The sequence below is a fragment of the Symphalangus syndactylus genome, chromosome 5 (assembly GCF_028878055.3).
Source record: "Symphalangus syndactylus isolate Jambi chromosome 5, NHGRI_mSymSyn1-v2.1_pri, whole genome shotgun sequence".
In the NCBI taxonomy this organism is placed as follows: Eukaryota; Metazoa; Chordata; class Mammalia; order Primates; family Hylobatidae; genus Symphalangus; species Symphalangus syndactylus.
The window spans coordinates 80,366,945-80,380,862 of NC_072427.2; the positions used below are offsets into that span (position 1 = coordinate 80,366,945).

The 13,918-nt window shown below is 41.6% G+C and overlaps 1 protein-coding gene across 4 annotated transcripts in view; it reads left to right on the plus strand.

Annotated features, from left to right (window-relative positions):
* PKP2 (plakophilin 2) overlaps nucleotides 1–13,918 on the plus strand; it is a 109,825-nt gene that overhangs the window by 51,245 nt on the left and 44,662 nt on the right. For 3 of the 4 annotated variants that reach the window (XM_055280164.2, XM_063639211.1, XM_055280165.2), the window contains exon 6: nucleotides 4,493–4,670. In XM_055280164.2, coding sequence (XP_055136139.2) covers nucleotides 4,493–4,670 — 178 coding nt within the window. Of the gene's footprint in view, nucleotides 1–2,388; nucleotides 2,518–4,492; nucleotides 4,671–13,918 lie in introns of all 4 variants that reach the window. The other variant, XM_055280163.2, reaches the window with a different exon arrangement.

Below are 13,918 nucleotides of genomic sequence, written 5' to 3' on the forward strand. Positions count from 1 at the left end.
TCGTTCTTTTTTACTGAAGATAGGGATTTATTTAATCATAAAATTTGTAAGTTTTGCTGCCTAAGTGTTAAGGCAGATTTGTTAAATTACTATATTTTCTGTCCTAGAGGTCATTATTACTATTTTTTTATTTTTATTTATTTTTTTGAGATGGAGTCTTGCTCTGTCGTCCAGGCTGGAGTGCAGTGGCGCGATCTCGGCTCACTGCAAGCTCCGCCTCCCAGGTTCACGCCGTTCTCCTGCCTCAGCCTCCCGAGTAGATGGGACTACAGGCGCCCGCCACCACACCTGGCTAATTTTTTTTGTATTTTTAGTAGAGACGGGTTTTACCATGTTAGCCAGGATGGTCTCGATCTCCTGACCTCGTGATCCGCCCGCCTCGGCCTCCCAGAGTGCTGCTGGGATTACAGACATGAGCCAGCATGCCCAGCCGAGGTCATTATTATTTAACATGAGTTGTAATATCTAACATCCCTTTACTGGTTAGCTATTTTTTGCAAACATCACAGTTGGCAGTAAATTTCTGGATAATGGAGTTATTGTCTCTTATAATTGGCAATTATTCTAATTATATCCCTTAACAGAGTCCAGATCCCTTTCTTTTTGGCTAGAATGAGAGCCCCATGGTAGAAAATGACAGGCAGACAGACCATCTGCAACAAAGAACTATACTAGTAGACACGAAGACACTGTGAATCAACTGACCGGAAGTTAAAGATGAGACACATGAAAACCCAAACTGTAAATATTATATTCGGTAATCCAGAATCTGATCATTGAAGGGACATCTATTCAGAATCATCTAGTCCATTGGTTTCCTCATGCCCAAAACTGGAATCTTTTTTTAAAATATAAGTTCCTGAACTCCATCCTGAGATTCTGGCTCAGCAAATTTGGGGCATGGCCCAAGACTGTGAGTCTGTTTTGTCACTGGGCTCATTTGGAAACTGCTCATCTAGTCTAACTAATTTCAGGGTAAAAGCCCTCATCTGCTTTCTAATAAGAGATAAGCTAATTTTTATTCCCTCCAGTGATAGAGCCGGGTCTTACAAGTAGTTCCTTCTGTTTTCTTCAAAGCTCTCTTAGAAGTTTATACTTTCAGTGAACCAACATCTCCTTCTTTAGAATTTCCACTTATTGGTTCTGGTTTTGCGTCCTCTAGTCATGGAAAATGATACCTAGTTGTTTAAATTTGCATTTCTTTTGTTACTAGAGAACATGGATTCCTGTGTACATTAGCTCCTAATATCAATTGGTTTTGTGTTATGTACCTTCCCAATTTTTCTACTGGTGTTTCACTTTTTAGTGATTTATAAAAATTCTATATATTAAGAGTATTAGCCTTTTATCTCATATTGTACATATTTTCCCAGTTTGTAGTTGGTTACTCACTGGTTTTGTGTGAGGGTGTGTGTGTATAAGCATATGTAATCCTGAATCTCTATTGAACATCTTAGTTCTTTCACAGCTTTCATGCCACCCAGAAATTTGACAGGCATGACATTTCTATGCAAAATCCTATATTAGAAATTCTAAAATTATGCTGAAACTTCCAAAATCGTATACTTTTGTAGAAATAATGGAGCATGCCAAGCTCTAAAGGATATTGACTGTTGACGGAAAATTCCACTGCCTTTGTTCCAATTAATCCTCTCTGGTTTTTATTGTAAGGTGTACTTTTCCTTTGAGTGCCCTGTGTGGTCCTTTTTAAAAGGAGGAAGTGTCATTATGCTTCACGTTCTTAAGCTTCTGGCAGGCAGAGACTATTAATTTGTTTGCTTATTTAGGACTAAAGAAGCTTTTTTTTTTTTCTTCATTTCTCTCTTCTTTCTAACTTGCTTTTGTAGCTTAGTAACCAAAACTCAACCTCAGACTTGCCTTTAAATTGTTTTCAACCACCTTCTGAGTTTTATCTGTCCCTCTTCCAGGGCCTCTTAAGGAGAAGCAGGAGGAATGAAGTCATTGTATTGCAAAACCTGTGGCTAAGGGACACTGCTCCTTAATCCCCAACGCGAGTTTGATCAGGAAAATACCTCCTCATAAGCCAGAAATCTAGTCCTCACAAGACACCAGACCCAGTGTCACTGTATCTGATGGAAGCTCTGTGTAGGCTCCAGTGGAAATCTGGTTACAGTTTCAAAAAGTAGTTACCTGTGCACAGCAGAAGCAAACTGTTTAAGCCCAAAAGACTGCATGAAGCCTAATGTGTTCTGATTGGTTGGACTAAATACAAGTATGCTGAGTAATTACCAAGCTTTAACTATGCAGACTGTTATTTCAGGGGAGGCGATGTTTGCCACATAGTTCAGCAAAGTCTGCCACATTTGCTGTGTTCATAAAGGAGCCTGCCCCGAGTACCTATGTGCTTCCTCTTTCCTTTGCACAGACATACAGTCAATTTAAGAAGTAGGAATGGCTGGCCGGGCACAGTGGCTCATGCCTGTAATCCCAGCACTTTGGGAGGCCAAGGCGGGTGGATCACGAGGTCAGGAGTTCGAGACCAGCCTGACCAACATGGTGAGAACCCTGTCTCTATTCAAAATACAAAAAAATTAGCCGGGTGTCGTGGTCTGTGCCTGTAATCCCAGCTACTCAGAAGACTGAGGCAGGAGAATCACTTGAACCCGGGAGGCAGAGGTTGCAGTGAGCCGAGATTGCGCCACTACACTCCAACCTAGGTGACAGAGTGAGACTCTGTCTCAAAAAAGAATAGGAATTGCTGGGCCAGGCACAGTGGCTCACACCTGTAATCCTAGCACTTTGGGAGGTCGAGGTGGGCAGATCACCAGGTCAAGAGTTTGAGACCAGCCTGGCCAACATGGTGAAACCCCGTCTCTACTGAGAATACAAAAATTAGCCAGGCATGGTAGTGTGTGCCTGTAATCCCAGCTACTCGGGAAGCTGAGGCAGGAGAATTGCTTGAACCTGGGAGGCAGAGGTTGCAGGTAGCCGAGATCGCGCCACCGCACTCCAGCCTTGGCAACAAAGCAGTACTCCATCTCGGGGGGAGAAAAAAGAAGTAGGAATTGTTGCCTGGGCAGTGAGAAGGATAGGGTAGAAAGGGAAGAGTCATCCCTTCTCTTTCTGCCCTTCTTCTCCTTTTCCTGGGCATTAGTGAGTTAGTGTAACCTATTACGTTATGAAAGATGATGAGGCGGGCCAGGCAATGGCTCACGCCCGTAATCCCAGCACTTTGGGAGATCGAGGCAGCAGATCATTTGAGGTCAGGAGTTTGAGACCAGCCTGGCCAACATAGTGAAACCTGTCTCTACTGAAAATACAAAAATTAGTCAGGCATGGTAGCGGGCGCCTGTAATTCCAGCTACTTGGTAGGCTGAGGCAGGAGCATCGCTTGAACCTGGGAGGTGGAGATTGCAATGAACCGAGATCAAGCCACCACTGCACTCCAGCATGGGCAATAGAGTGAAACTCAGTCTCAAAAAAAAAAGAAAGAAAGAAAGATGACAAGGCAACTTTACACCTGCTGGGAGTCCCTGGAACAGCAAGCAATTGGTGTACAGTCTTCCTTCCACTGAATCAGAAGGATTCGAGCTCCAAATTTCAAAAATAAAACAAATCCTAAATGTATATGCCACTTTCTATTTTCTCTCAGTACCCAGCCTCAGTCTCTGTGTCACAGTATATACCTTATAAAGCACAACATGCTATTATCTCAGTTTCTTCTGGATTGGCCTATATGGTCTTTCTCTTTAATATGGGGGATTCAAGAGGAAAGAGAAAATTTAATGAGTAAATATAGTACTAATCTTTGAGCAGTGCTTAGGCCATGCAAGTTGGCCGATAGGGAAGATGCTCTTGTCTCTCCTTCACTGCCAAACTATAAAATAAGAATACGTGAGGTAGCCAGAATAAATTGCTGGAGGACGTGATTCTGTCATTGGGTGGCAGTCAATAACATTAATTGGTGATGTTGATCAGCTTGTTGACAGGCATGGAGAAAGGCTTTCTGCAGACCTTCCCTGCTCTTACTGGGAGCCACAATGTCAGGTGAAAGTTACAGTTAGTGGGGAAGGAGGCAGGGAAGATATTTTCCCAAGTGTATCTAAGGGAGAAAAAAATACGACTCTTTAAAAATGTTGAAGTTTTAGTTACAATAGGACCATTTTAAACCTGCCTGTTGGTGAGCCCAGACTTTATGATCCTGGTCAGGTCAGCTTTGTGGTAGGGCCCTTTAAGAGAAGCAGCAATAAATGCTTAAGTATGTCTGGCCTTTATTTGTATATCTGATTAGTTTAAACCTGCACAGTTTGTAACCTAAGCCATATATTTATTGCCCATGTGGGTCAGCCTCCATCACCATCTAGTGAGTTCTAATTGCATTCTTCCGGTTGAGAAAGGGGCTGGCACCCCCACCCCCCAAATTCTTTTATGACTAGTCATGGCCCTGGAGTTGACGGCCTTAACTGAACTTTTCAGCAGTCATTTTGGTCCCACCCTGCACTGTTTTCATGGTAACTCTGTGCTTTTCTAGGTTTGCTGTGGAATTTGTCATCTAATGACAAACTAAAGAATCTCATGATAACAGAAGCATTGCTTACGCTGACGGAGAATATCATCATCCCGTTTTCTGGGTGGCCTGAAGGAGACTACCCAAAAGCAAATGGTTTGCTCGATTTTGACATATTCTACAACGTCACTGGATGCCTAAGGTAATGCTACCTGCACCCTGCCCTGATAGAAGATGCAATAAAAAATTAGGTAGCCCCAAGGAAGTCAGGATATATTCTGCCTTTGGTTCTTTTCTAGTTGCACAGTTTGTTTGATTGTTTGTTTATTTTATTTATCTTTTTTAAAACAGAGTCTCGCTCTGTTGCCCAGGCTGGAGTACAGTGATCTGCCTGCCTTGGCCTCCCAAAGTGCTGCGATTACAGGCGTGAGCCACTGTGCCCAGCCTACACAGTTTATTTTTGGGGAGACTTTATTTGGATGATAACTGAAAGAATCTTAACATGATAAGATGTTTATTTTATCTCCATAGTTAATCACACAGTAATACATATCAAATACCAATTTTGTGTAAAGCATTATGTTAGCTACTGAAGGCTATACAAAGATGAGTAAGAAAACCCTTGGCTGGGTGCGGTGGCTCACACTTGTAATACCAGCACTTTGGGAGGCTGAGGCAGGAGGATCAGTTGAGGTCAGGAGTTCGAGACCAGCCTAGGCAACATAGCAAGACCCTGTCTCCACAAAAAAGCGAAAAAATTAGCTGGACATGATGGTGTGCACATGTAATCCCACCTACTTGGGAGGCTGGGACAGAGAATCTCTTGAGCACAGGAGGTTGAGCTTCCAGTGAGCCATGACTGCACCACTGCACTCTAGCCTGAGTGACAGAGCAAGACCCTCTCTCAAAAAATACAAAACAAGAATGTCCGTAAGGAATGTTTAGTGGAGCAGGGGACACAGATAAGCAAGTGAACTAGAAGACAGCTACAATGAAATGTGTTAGAGCACCAGTTCTCAAAGCTGGCCACAGGTCCAGCACCACCTGAAGTTGTTAGAATTCTCAGGTCCCACCCCAGACCTCCTGAATCCGAAACGCTCAAGGTTGGGCCTAGCAATCTAGTTTTAACAAGCCTCTAGGTGATTCTGACAGTCACTGAAGTTTGCGAACTAGGATGTCAAAGGTGCAAGTGAAGTGCTGCGGGAATGCAGAACAAAGGACCATTCATGGCATCTGGTGAGATCAGAAGGGCACTAGAGAAGAGGTGTCAAGTGAGCTGGGCCTTGCTGGACTATTTTGGTAGTCAGAAATTCTCTAAAGATAAAAGACCACATTCTTGAAAGGCATAAGAAGTGCCTAAGTGGCCTTCCTCGAATCCATCTTCTGTACTGCCCATTGAATCTGCTTTTCTAGTGCACTTTGATCCATCACTCACCTGCTTGAACACATTTCACGTCTTAGTTTCTCTCTGGCTCCCATTGCCTTACCACATAAAACAGAGTTCTTAGTATGGCAGATGTATTAGGACTCTTTCCATTGAAAATGGTGGGAACCGAACTTAAACTCACTGAAACAAGTCAGAATTCATTGGCCCATGTGGCTGAGATACTGCAGGTCACTTGAGGAAGTGAAGGAAGTATACCAGGGACCATGGCCATATTCCCTTTTTGGGACAGAATTCAGCATTCCTGGGACTCACTCTTCTTCTGTTTGTATCTCAGCTCTGCTTGCTCTTCTTTCTCTGTCCCCCAGGCTGTAGTGCAGTGGCGCGATCTCGGCTCACTGCAAGCTCCGCCTCCCGGGTTCACGCCATTCTCCTGCCTCAGCCTCCCGAGTAGCTGGGACTACAGGCACCCACCACCACGCCCGGCTAATTTTTTGTATTTTTAGTAGAGACAGGGTTTCACCATGTTAGCCAGGATGGTCTCGATCTCCTGACCTCGTGATCTGCCCACCTTGGCCTCCCAAAGTGCTGGGATTACAGGCGTGAGCCACCACGCCCGGCCGGTGGGCTCATTTTCTGCAAATGCAAACAAACCTTCTCTACTGAGCAGATAACTTAATCGTAGGCAGCCCTTGCTTAGCCACAAAAAAAAAAAAAAAGTGCACATCTTTCTTAAAATGATTGTGCCAATCCACAGGGACAGTTTTTTCCTGGCCTTGATTCAGAAAGGGGCACATCATTTGAGCCACTGTTGGCCTGGATTGTCCAAGCCTGGATCAGATACCTCCTATTACAGCAAGGACAGCAAGATCTGTTACCATAAGAAAAGGGGTGGAAGAACTTACTGGGTGAACCAAACAAAAATGGAAGACACCTTGGTCCATCACAGCATACACAGCCTTTTTCAGTCTATCCACAACCTTCACTACCACCTTTTTTCCCCACAAATATACTTCACACCCACCGAAGTGCTTGCTTTTCCTTAGATGTCATAGTACTTTCATATCAATACTTTATTTAATTGTATTTGCCTGGTAAACATTTTCTATTATCTGCCTGTTCAATACTTAATCTCCTAATGATTTCAAATCAAAGATAAAGTTCATAATGTTCATAAATGTTCTATGAAACATTTTCCAGCTTCCCCAGCAAAAGCTAGTGCTTGTTCCTGAGGGTTCAAACAGGAATTCATAGGCAAGTCACCACTGTTACTGATTTTGTCACATTGCTGTTTTATGATAGTTGTTTACCTACCTTTTCTACTATTAATAGGTTGTGCCATAAAAGCTAAGCCTATGCATTTAAAAAACATTTTTAATGCCTAACACTTAGCAAAGTTTTCAGCATATACTAAGTAAGCAAGGTATTTGAATAAAATGAATAAATGAATGAGTGAACAATTGAAAATACATGGTGAGCTGGGCGTGGTGGCTCACGCCTGTAATCCCAGCACTTTGGGAGGCCGAGGCGGGTGGATCACCTGAGGTCAGGAGCTCGAGACCAGCCTGACCAACATGGAGAAACCCCGTCTCTACTAAAAATACAAAAAAATTAGCCGGGTGTGGTGGCACATGCCTGTAATCCCAGCTACTCGGGAGGCTGAGGCAGGAGACTTGCTTGAACCCAGGAGGCGGAGGTTGCGGTGAGCCGAAATCGAGCCATTGCACTCCAGCCTGGGAAACAAAAGCGAAACTCTGTCTCAAAAAAAAAAAAAAAAAAGAAAATACATGGTGAATTTGGTGAATAATCAAGTCTGATAAGAGTATGGAGTTTGTGGTAGAAAGTAATCAAACAGAATTTGGAAACATAGGCTGAAGCCAGACAGTGGGGGTCTTGAGGATCACATTAAGGAGTTAATTTTTTTTTTTTTTTTAATTTTCAATTCAGGAAGTACACATACAGGTTTGTCACACAGGTACATTGCGTGATGCCAAGGTTTGGCCTTCTAATGTGCCCATCACTCAGATGGTGAACTTAGTACCCAACAGATGGATTTTCAACCCTTTTTCCTGCTCTGGCCCTCCCTGCTTTTTGAAATCCCCAGTGTTTATTGTTCCCATCTTTGTGTCTATTTGCACCCTGCGTTTAGCTCCAATTTTCAAGTGAGAACATGTGATATTTGGTTTTCTGTTGCTGCATTAATTTGCTTACAATAATGGCCTCCAGCTGCATCCATGTTGCTGCCAAGGACATGATTTCATTCTTTTTCTTGGCTGTGTAGTATTCCATGGTGCATGTGGACCACATTTTCCTTATCCAGTCCCCTATTGATGGGAACCTAGCCATGTCTTTGTTATTGTGAACAGTGCTGTGATGAACATGCGAGCCCATGTGCCTTTTTGATAGAACAATTTACCTTCCTTTGTATATACACCCAGTAATGGGATTGCTGGATTGAATGGTAATTCTATTTTTAGTTCTTTGAGAAACAGGAGTTAATTTTTTTCTTCTGTAAGCAAAATTAGCTAGTATGGAGGACAAATATATGATAATTTTTGTGGGAAGAAGAAGAAGAATAGTATCAACAGGAAAGGTGTATTGTGAAGGTAAAAATCTAAAGGCAACGATGTTAGTTACTAATCTCTTCCTGTAGTCTCCCCTTATGATTGATGAGTAGAAGATATACATTGGTTGGTAGTAGCAATGCCTTGGTTGGCACACATTTTTCAGAACATACAGTAGCTGAATACACTCCTGTCAGAATAGCACCGTTTTAAACAGTGTTTGCAAAACAGTCCAGACCACTCATTTGAATTTCACATTCCAAAAGCAGAATATAGCCAAAATCTGGGAAGTGAGTGCCATAATATATACGCTTACTAAACTGTCCATTCCGATTTCATCTATATATCTCATTTATAACAATAATAGCTAACATTTATTGTTGTTATGTTCTAGAAACTGCTCTAAATGCTTTATGAGGTTTTTCTCAGTTTATTCTCAGCAGCAGCCCCCACAAGGTAGGTTTTCCTCATTTTATAGATGAGGAAACAGCCTCAGAGAGGTTGAGCGATTTTCCTTAAGTCATATGGCTAGTAGTAGACAGAGTTGAAATTCAAATGCCAGGAGCTTGTCTTCAAAGCCAAAGGTCTTAGTTAGTATGCTAGATACATTAGTATTTGTCACATGTCCACAGATTGTGATTTTGTGGGTAAGGCCCCTGCCCTTCATAGTCTCAAAACATCACAGGGTCAGATACTGCCAATTTACAGACATATTCAGTTGCCATTATGGGCATTGTGTCAGCATTTCAGTGTTGTTCTTTTTGAAGTTCTGTGCATGTAGAACTCTGCACTGCATTTCATATAATCCAAGAAGATACAAAGATGAAGCATATGAAATGGGACACCTTTCCAAGGTAGGAGATGGCATTGTAGATGACTTCAGGGTAAATGTTGTCACAATGAATAGAAAGGCGACCAGGAGAATATTCAGGATATATGTCAGAATGTAAGAAAAGACCTCCTTGGAACCTGCAGTCACATAGCACTGAATTCCAGGACATAGAGCTGTCTGCTCAGTAGCTGCTCATTTATGTCTACAGCTCACTCTTAAAAATTTTAAGACAGATGTTGACTGGTTCTAGTAAGAGTTCATCTTAGCTATATTTTTAAAAACCATGAATGTTACTGAATATCTTAATGGCCACAAATTCATTGGTGTTATTTTCAGAGCCGAGAGTGTATTCAGAGCCGACAGTGAACTAAATTGAGTAGTATTTTGGGCATTGTGTTTGATTTAGATTACTATGGTAAATGATGTCCGTCCATTTTGGAGAAGAACTTGTGCATACACCAGTGAACTTTCTTCGTTTACTAGACTTGACATTGAGATCATTTCTGGTCTGCATGTGGCAGTGGTGCTGAGTAAATCTGCTCTGCGTGTAAAATGTTTGTATAACTAACGAACTTGTGTTAGTGACTTCAGTTCTGCCCACCTGAAGCTTCTATGGTGAGATCACTCATCTAAGAGAACATGCATAACTTATCCTTCAGAAAAGACTAGCACTGTCAGGTCCCCCACCTTGAGGATGTATCGGGTCATTTGTCTTTAGGATGAGCATGTGCCCACAACAGCATTTAACACAGGCATCGGGGCTGTCTTTAGGTCCCTTTGGAAGTACATACTTTTCACAATTGAAGTCACTCACTGAAAGGTGATGCAAATTTTGCAATAGGGATAACCACGTGCCCACGTAAATTTCCAATTTTTTCTGAAGTAATACTACACTAGCTTAATGAGTGGTAAAATCCAAGATAGGAGAGGAAAATAAATTGTACACTCCAATGTGTTGGAGCCAGCAAGTGAGAGTGATTCTTGGCATTTCAGCATAATTCCGTGTTCAGTGACATCATGTTGGTAGCTTGAAACTAGCCATGATGGGAGTATTTTACTAAGAAACTGGCAAACACAAGCCAGGCATGGTGGTGTGTGCCAGTAGTCTCAACAACTTGGGAGGCTGAGGCAGGAGGATTGCTTGAGCCCAGAGGTCCAGCCTGGGCTACATGGACCCATCTCTAAAAACAAAGAAAGAAAGAAATTGGCAAACACTACAAGTCAGACATCTCTCCCTACCCCAGCCCCAGAAAGCTGGTTGTTAAACATTTATCAGCACGCTGCTAGCATTGAATTTCCATTAGTTGATTACTTTAACATCACAATCTAGATAACTAAGGTATAGGCATATTTCTCTAAAACATTCCTTTTCAAAGAAGAAACAATTCCTTTGTTTTCTTGGACAGTATAATGAAACTTCAGCATGTTTTCTTCTTCTTTCTTTTTTTCTTTCTTTTTTTCCTCTTTCTTTTTTTCTCTTTTTCTTTCTTCTTCAGTGGAGAAAAGCTGCTAAAATATCTCTTTTTTTTTTTCACAGCATCCTTTATTTACTTGGAGTAAGAAGTATAACTTAGTTAAAATATGTATTGCAGTTATCAGATTGCTCTTCCAAATATTTCAAATTCTAAAATATTTATATAATAGCCTTAGAATTTTAAATTACCCAAAAGTAGGCTGGGCACAGTGGCTCATGCCTGTAATCCCAGCACTTTGGGAGGCCGAGGCAGGCGGATCACGAGGTCAGGAGTTTGAGAACAGCCTGCCCAACATGGTGAAACCTCATCTCTACTAAAAATACAAAAAATTAGCTGGGCATAGTGGCGGGCACCTGTAATCCCAGCGGGAGGCTGAGGTAGGAGAATCGCTTGAACCCGGGAGGCAGAGCTTGCAGTGAGCCGAAGTCGCGCCACTGCACTCCAGTCCGGGCAACAGAGCAAGACTCCACTTCAAAAAAAAAGAAAAAAAGAAAAAATAATAAATGGCTGTCTTCTTTGATTCTGTACCCTGCTAGACACACACACACACACACACACACACACACACACCCCTATTGTGAGTCCCTTTTTTTTTTTTCTAATTTAGTATGAATTTATACTGTGGCTCATAGTATCAGTTCCTAGGGAATTGGTGTGACCTGACTATTAACTCTGTTTTCTACATCACTGATGGGAAAACCTCCGGATGTAGCATAAATAAAACCAGTGGTTATTATTCAGGATAAGTCTGAAATTGCTGCCAAAGTTTTATCATCATTTCTGCATATTATTCTTATGGCTTCTTTCCTCCTCTTTCTTTCTTTTCTTCTTTCATCCCTCCTCCCACCCCAGTCTTCTTTCTTCTCTTAAAGGACAAGAACTGGAAGCAATTTAGAGGTAATAAATTAAAATGCCTCAGGGTTCAGGTAGGCACTCAAGTGGGCAGGTGTAAGACCATGAGGAATGGTAGGGGCTCCATCAGACTGGAGAAGGGAAGAAACACTTGCCCCAAGAGCAGTGAGAGTCAAGTTTTGGAAAACATTTATGTCAAAAACAAACACATCTAGGGAGCTTCTGTTAGTGGCCTCATTCTTCAGGTGAAGAAATTACGTCCCCAAGACTCTTCCACAATTGTAGAACCAGCTATCAGACATTTGAGAATGACAGCTAGTCCAGCCTTCTTGGTATTCTGCCACTGGTCTGCCTTTATTCTCCTTCTTATCCAACCCTATTGTTATTCCTTGAGTACTTGTCGAAGGCCTGCTCTATCCAAACCACTATTTAAATTTCTGAGATTTCAAAAGGGAATGGGACCCATTTTTGCCCTGGAGGAACTCTGGGTTTAGTGGAGGAAACTGGCACCTGAAGAGATCATGACAATGCATTTGGTAAGAGATTTAAGACAGGGATGAATAAACTGTTACTGAAGCATTGAGTTGCTTCACTAACTTTGCCTTGGGAGTTGGGAATTTTTTCTGGAGAAAGCCAAACTTAAAGGATGAGTAGGTGTTTAAATGTCCCTCTCAGTCTTTAATTCATCATTCTATCATTAGGTCATCACCAACATTCTTAAATACTATAGTCATATTAAAAATGTGAATTCATAAAGCCCTAAAAAGTCACTTTCCTGAGTTACTGTAGTTTCTTGACCATCTACTTATGAGACGGGCTTATAAAATTGCCACCTTAAGATAAAGGTGCACTCTGTTCTGTTCCATTGATCTATGTCTCTGTTGTGGTACCAGTACCATGCTGTTTTGGTTACTGTAGCCTTGTAGTATAGTTTGAAGTCAGGTAGTGTGATGCCTCCAGCTTTGTTCTTTTGGCTTAGGATTGACTTGGCGATGCGGGCTCTTTTTTGGTTCCATATGAACTTTAAAGTAGTTTTTTTCCAATTCTGTGAAGAAAGTCATTGGTAGCTTGATGGGGATGGCATTGAATCTATAAATTACCTTGGGCAGTATGGCCATTTTCACGATATTGATTCTTCCAACCCATGAGCATGGAATGTTCTTCCATTTGTTTGTATCCTCTTTTATTTCATTGAGCAGTGGTTTGTAGTTCTCCTTGAAGAGGTCCTTCACATCCCTTGTAAGTTGGATTCCTAGGTATTTGATTCTCTTTGAAGCAATTGTGAATAGGAGTTCACTCATGATTTGGCTCTCTGTTTGTCTGTTATTGGTGTACAAGAATGCTTGTGATTTTTGTACATTGATTTTGTATCCTGAGACTTTGCTGAAGTTGCTAATCAGCTTAAGGAGATTTTGGGCTGAGACAATGGGGTTTTCTAGATATATAATCATGTCATCTGCAAACAGGGACAATTTGACTTCCTCTTTTCCTAATTGAATACCCTTTGTTTCCTTCTCCTGCCTAATTGCCCTGGCCAAAACTTCCAGCACTATGTTGAATAGGAGTGGTGAGAGAGGGCATCCCTGTCTTGTGCCAGTTTTCAAAGGGAATGCTTCCAGTTTTTGCCCATTCAGTATGATATTGGCTGTGGGTTTGTCATAGATAGCTCTTATTATTTTGAGATACGTCCCATCAATACCTAATTTATTGAGAAATAATGCCGCATATCTACAACTATCTGACAAACCTGACAAAAACAAGAAATGGGGAAAGGATTCCCTATTTAATAAATGGTGCTGGGAAAACTGGCTAGCCATATGTAGAAAGCTGAAACTGGATCCCTTCCTTACACCTTATACAAAAATTAATTCAAGATGGATTAAAGACTTAAATGTTAGACCTAAAACCATAAAAACCCTAGAAGAAAACCTAGGCAATACCATTCAGGACATAGGCATGGGCAAGGACTTCATGTCTAAAACACCAAAAGCAATGGCAACAAAAGCCAAAATTGACAAACTAAAGAGCTTCTGCACAGCAAAAGAAACTACCATCAGAGTGAACAGGCAGCCTACAAATTGGGAGAAAATTTTCGCAACCTACTCATCTGACAAAGGGCTAATATCCGGAATCTACAATGAACTCAAACAAATTTACAAGAAAAAAACAAACAACCCCATCAAAAAGTGGGCAAAGGACATGAACAGACACTTCTCAAAAGAAGACATTTATGCAGCCAAAAAACACATGAAAAAATGCTCATCATCACTGGCCATCAGAGAAATGCAAATCAAAACCACAATGAGATACCATCTCACACCAGTTAGAATGGCCATCATTAAA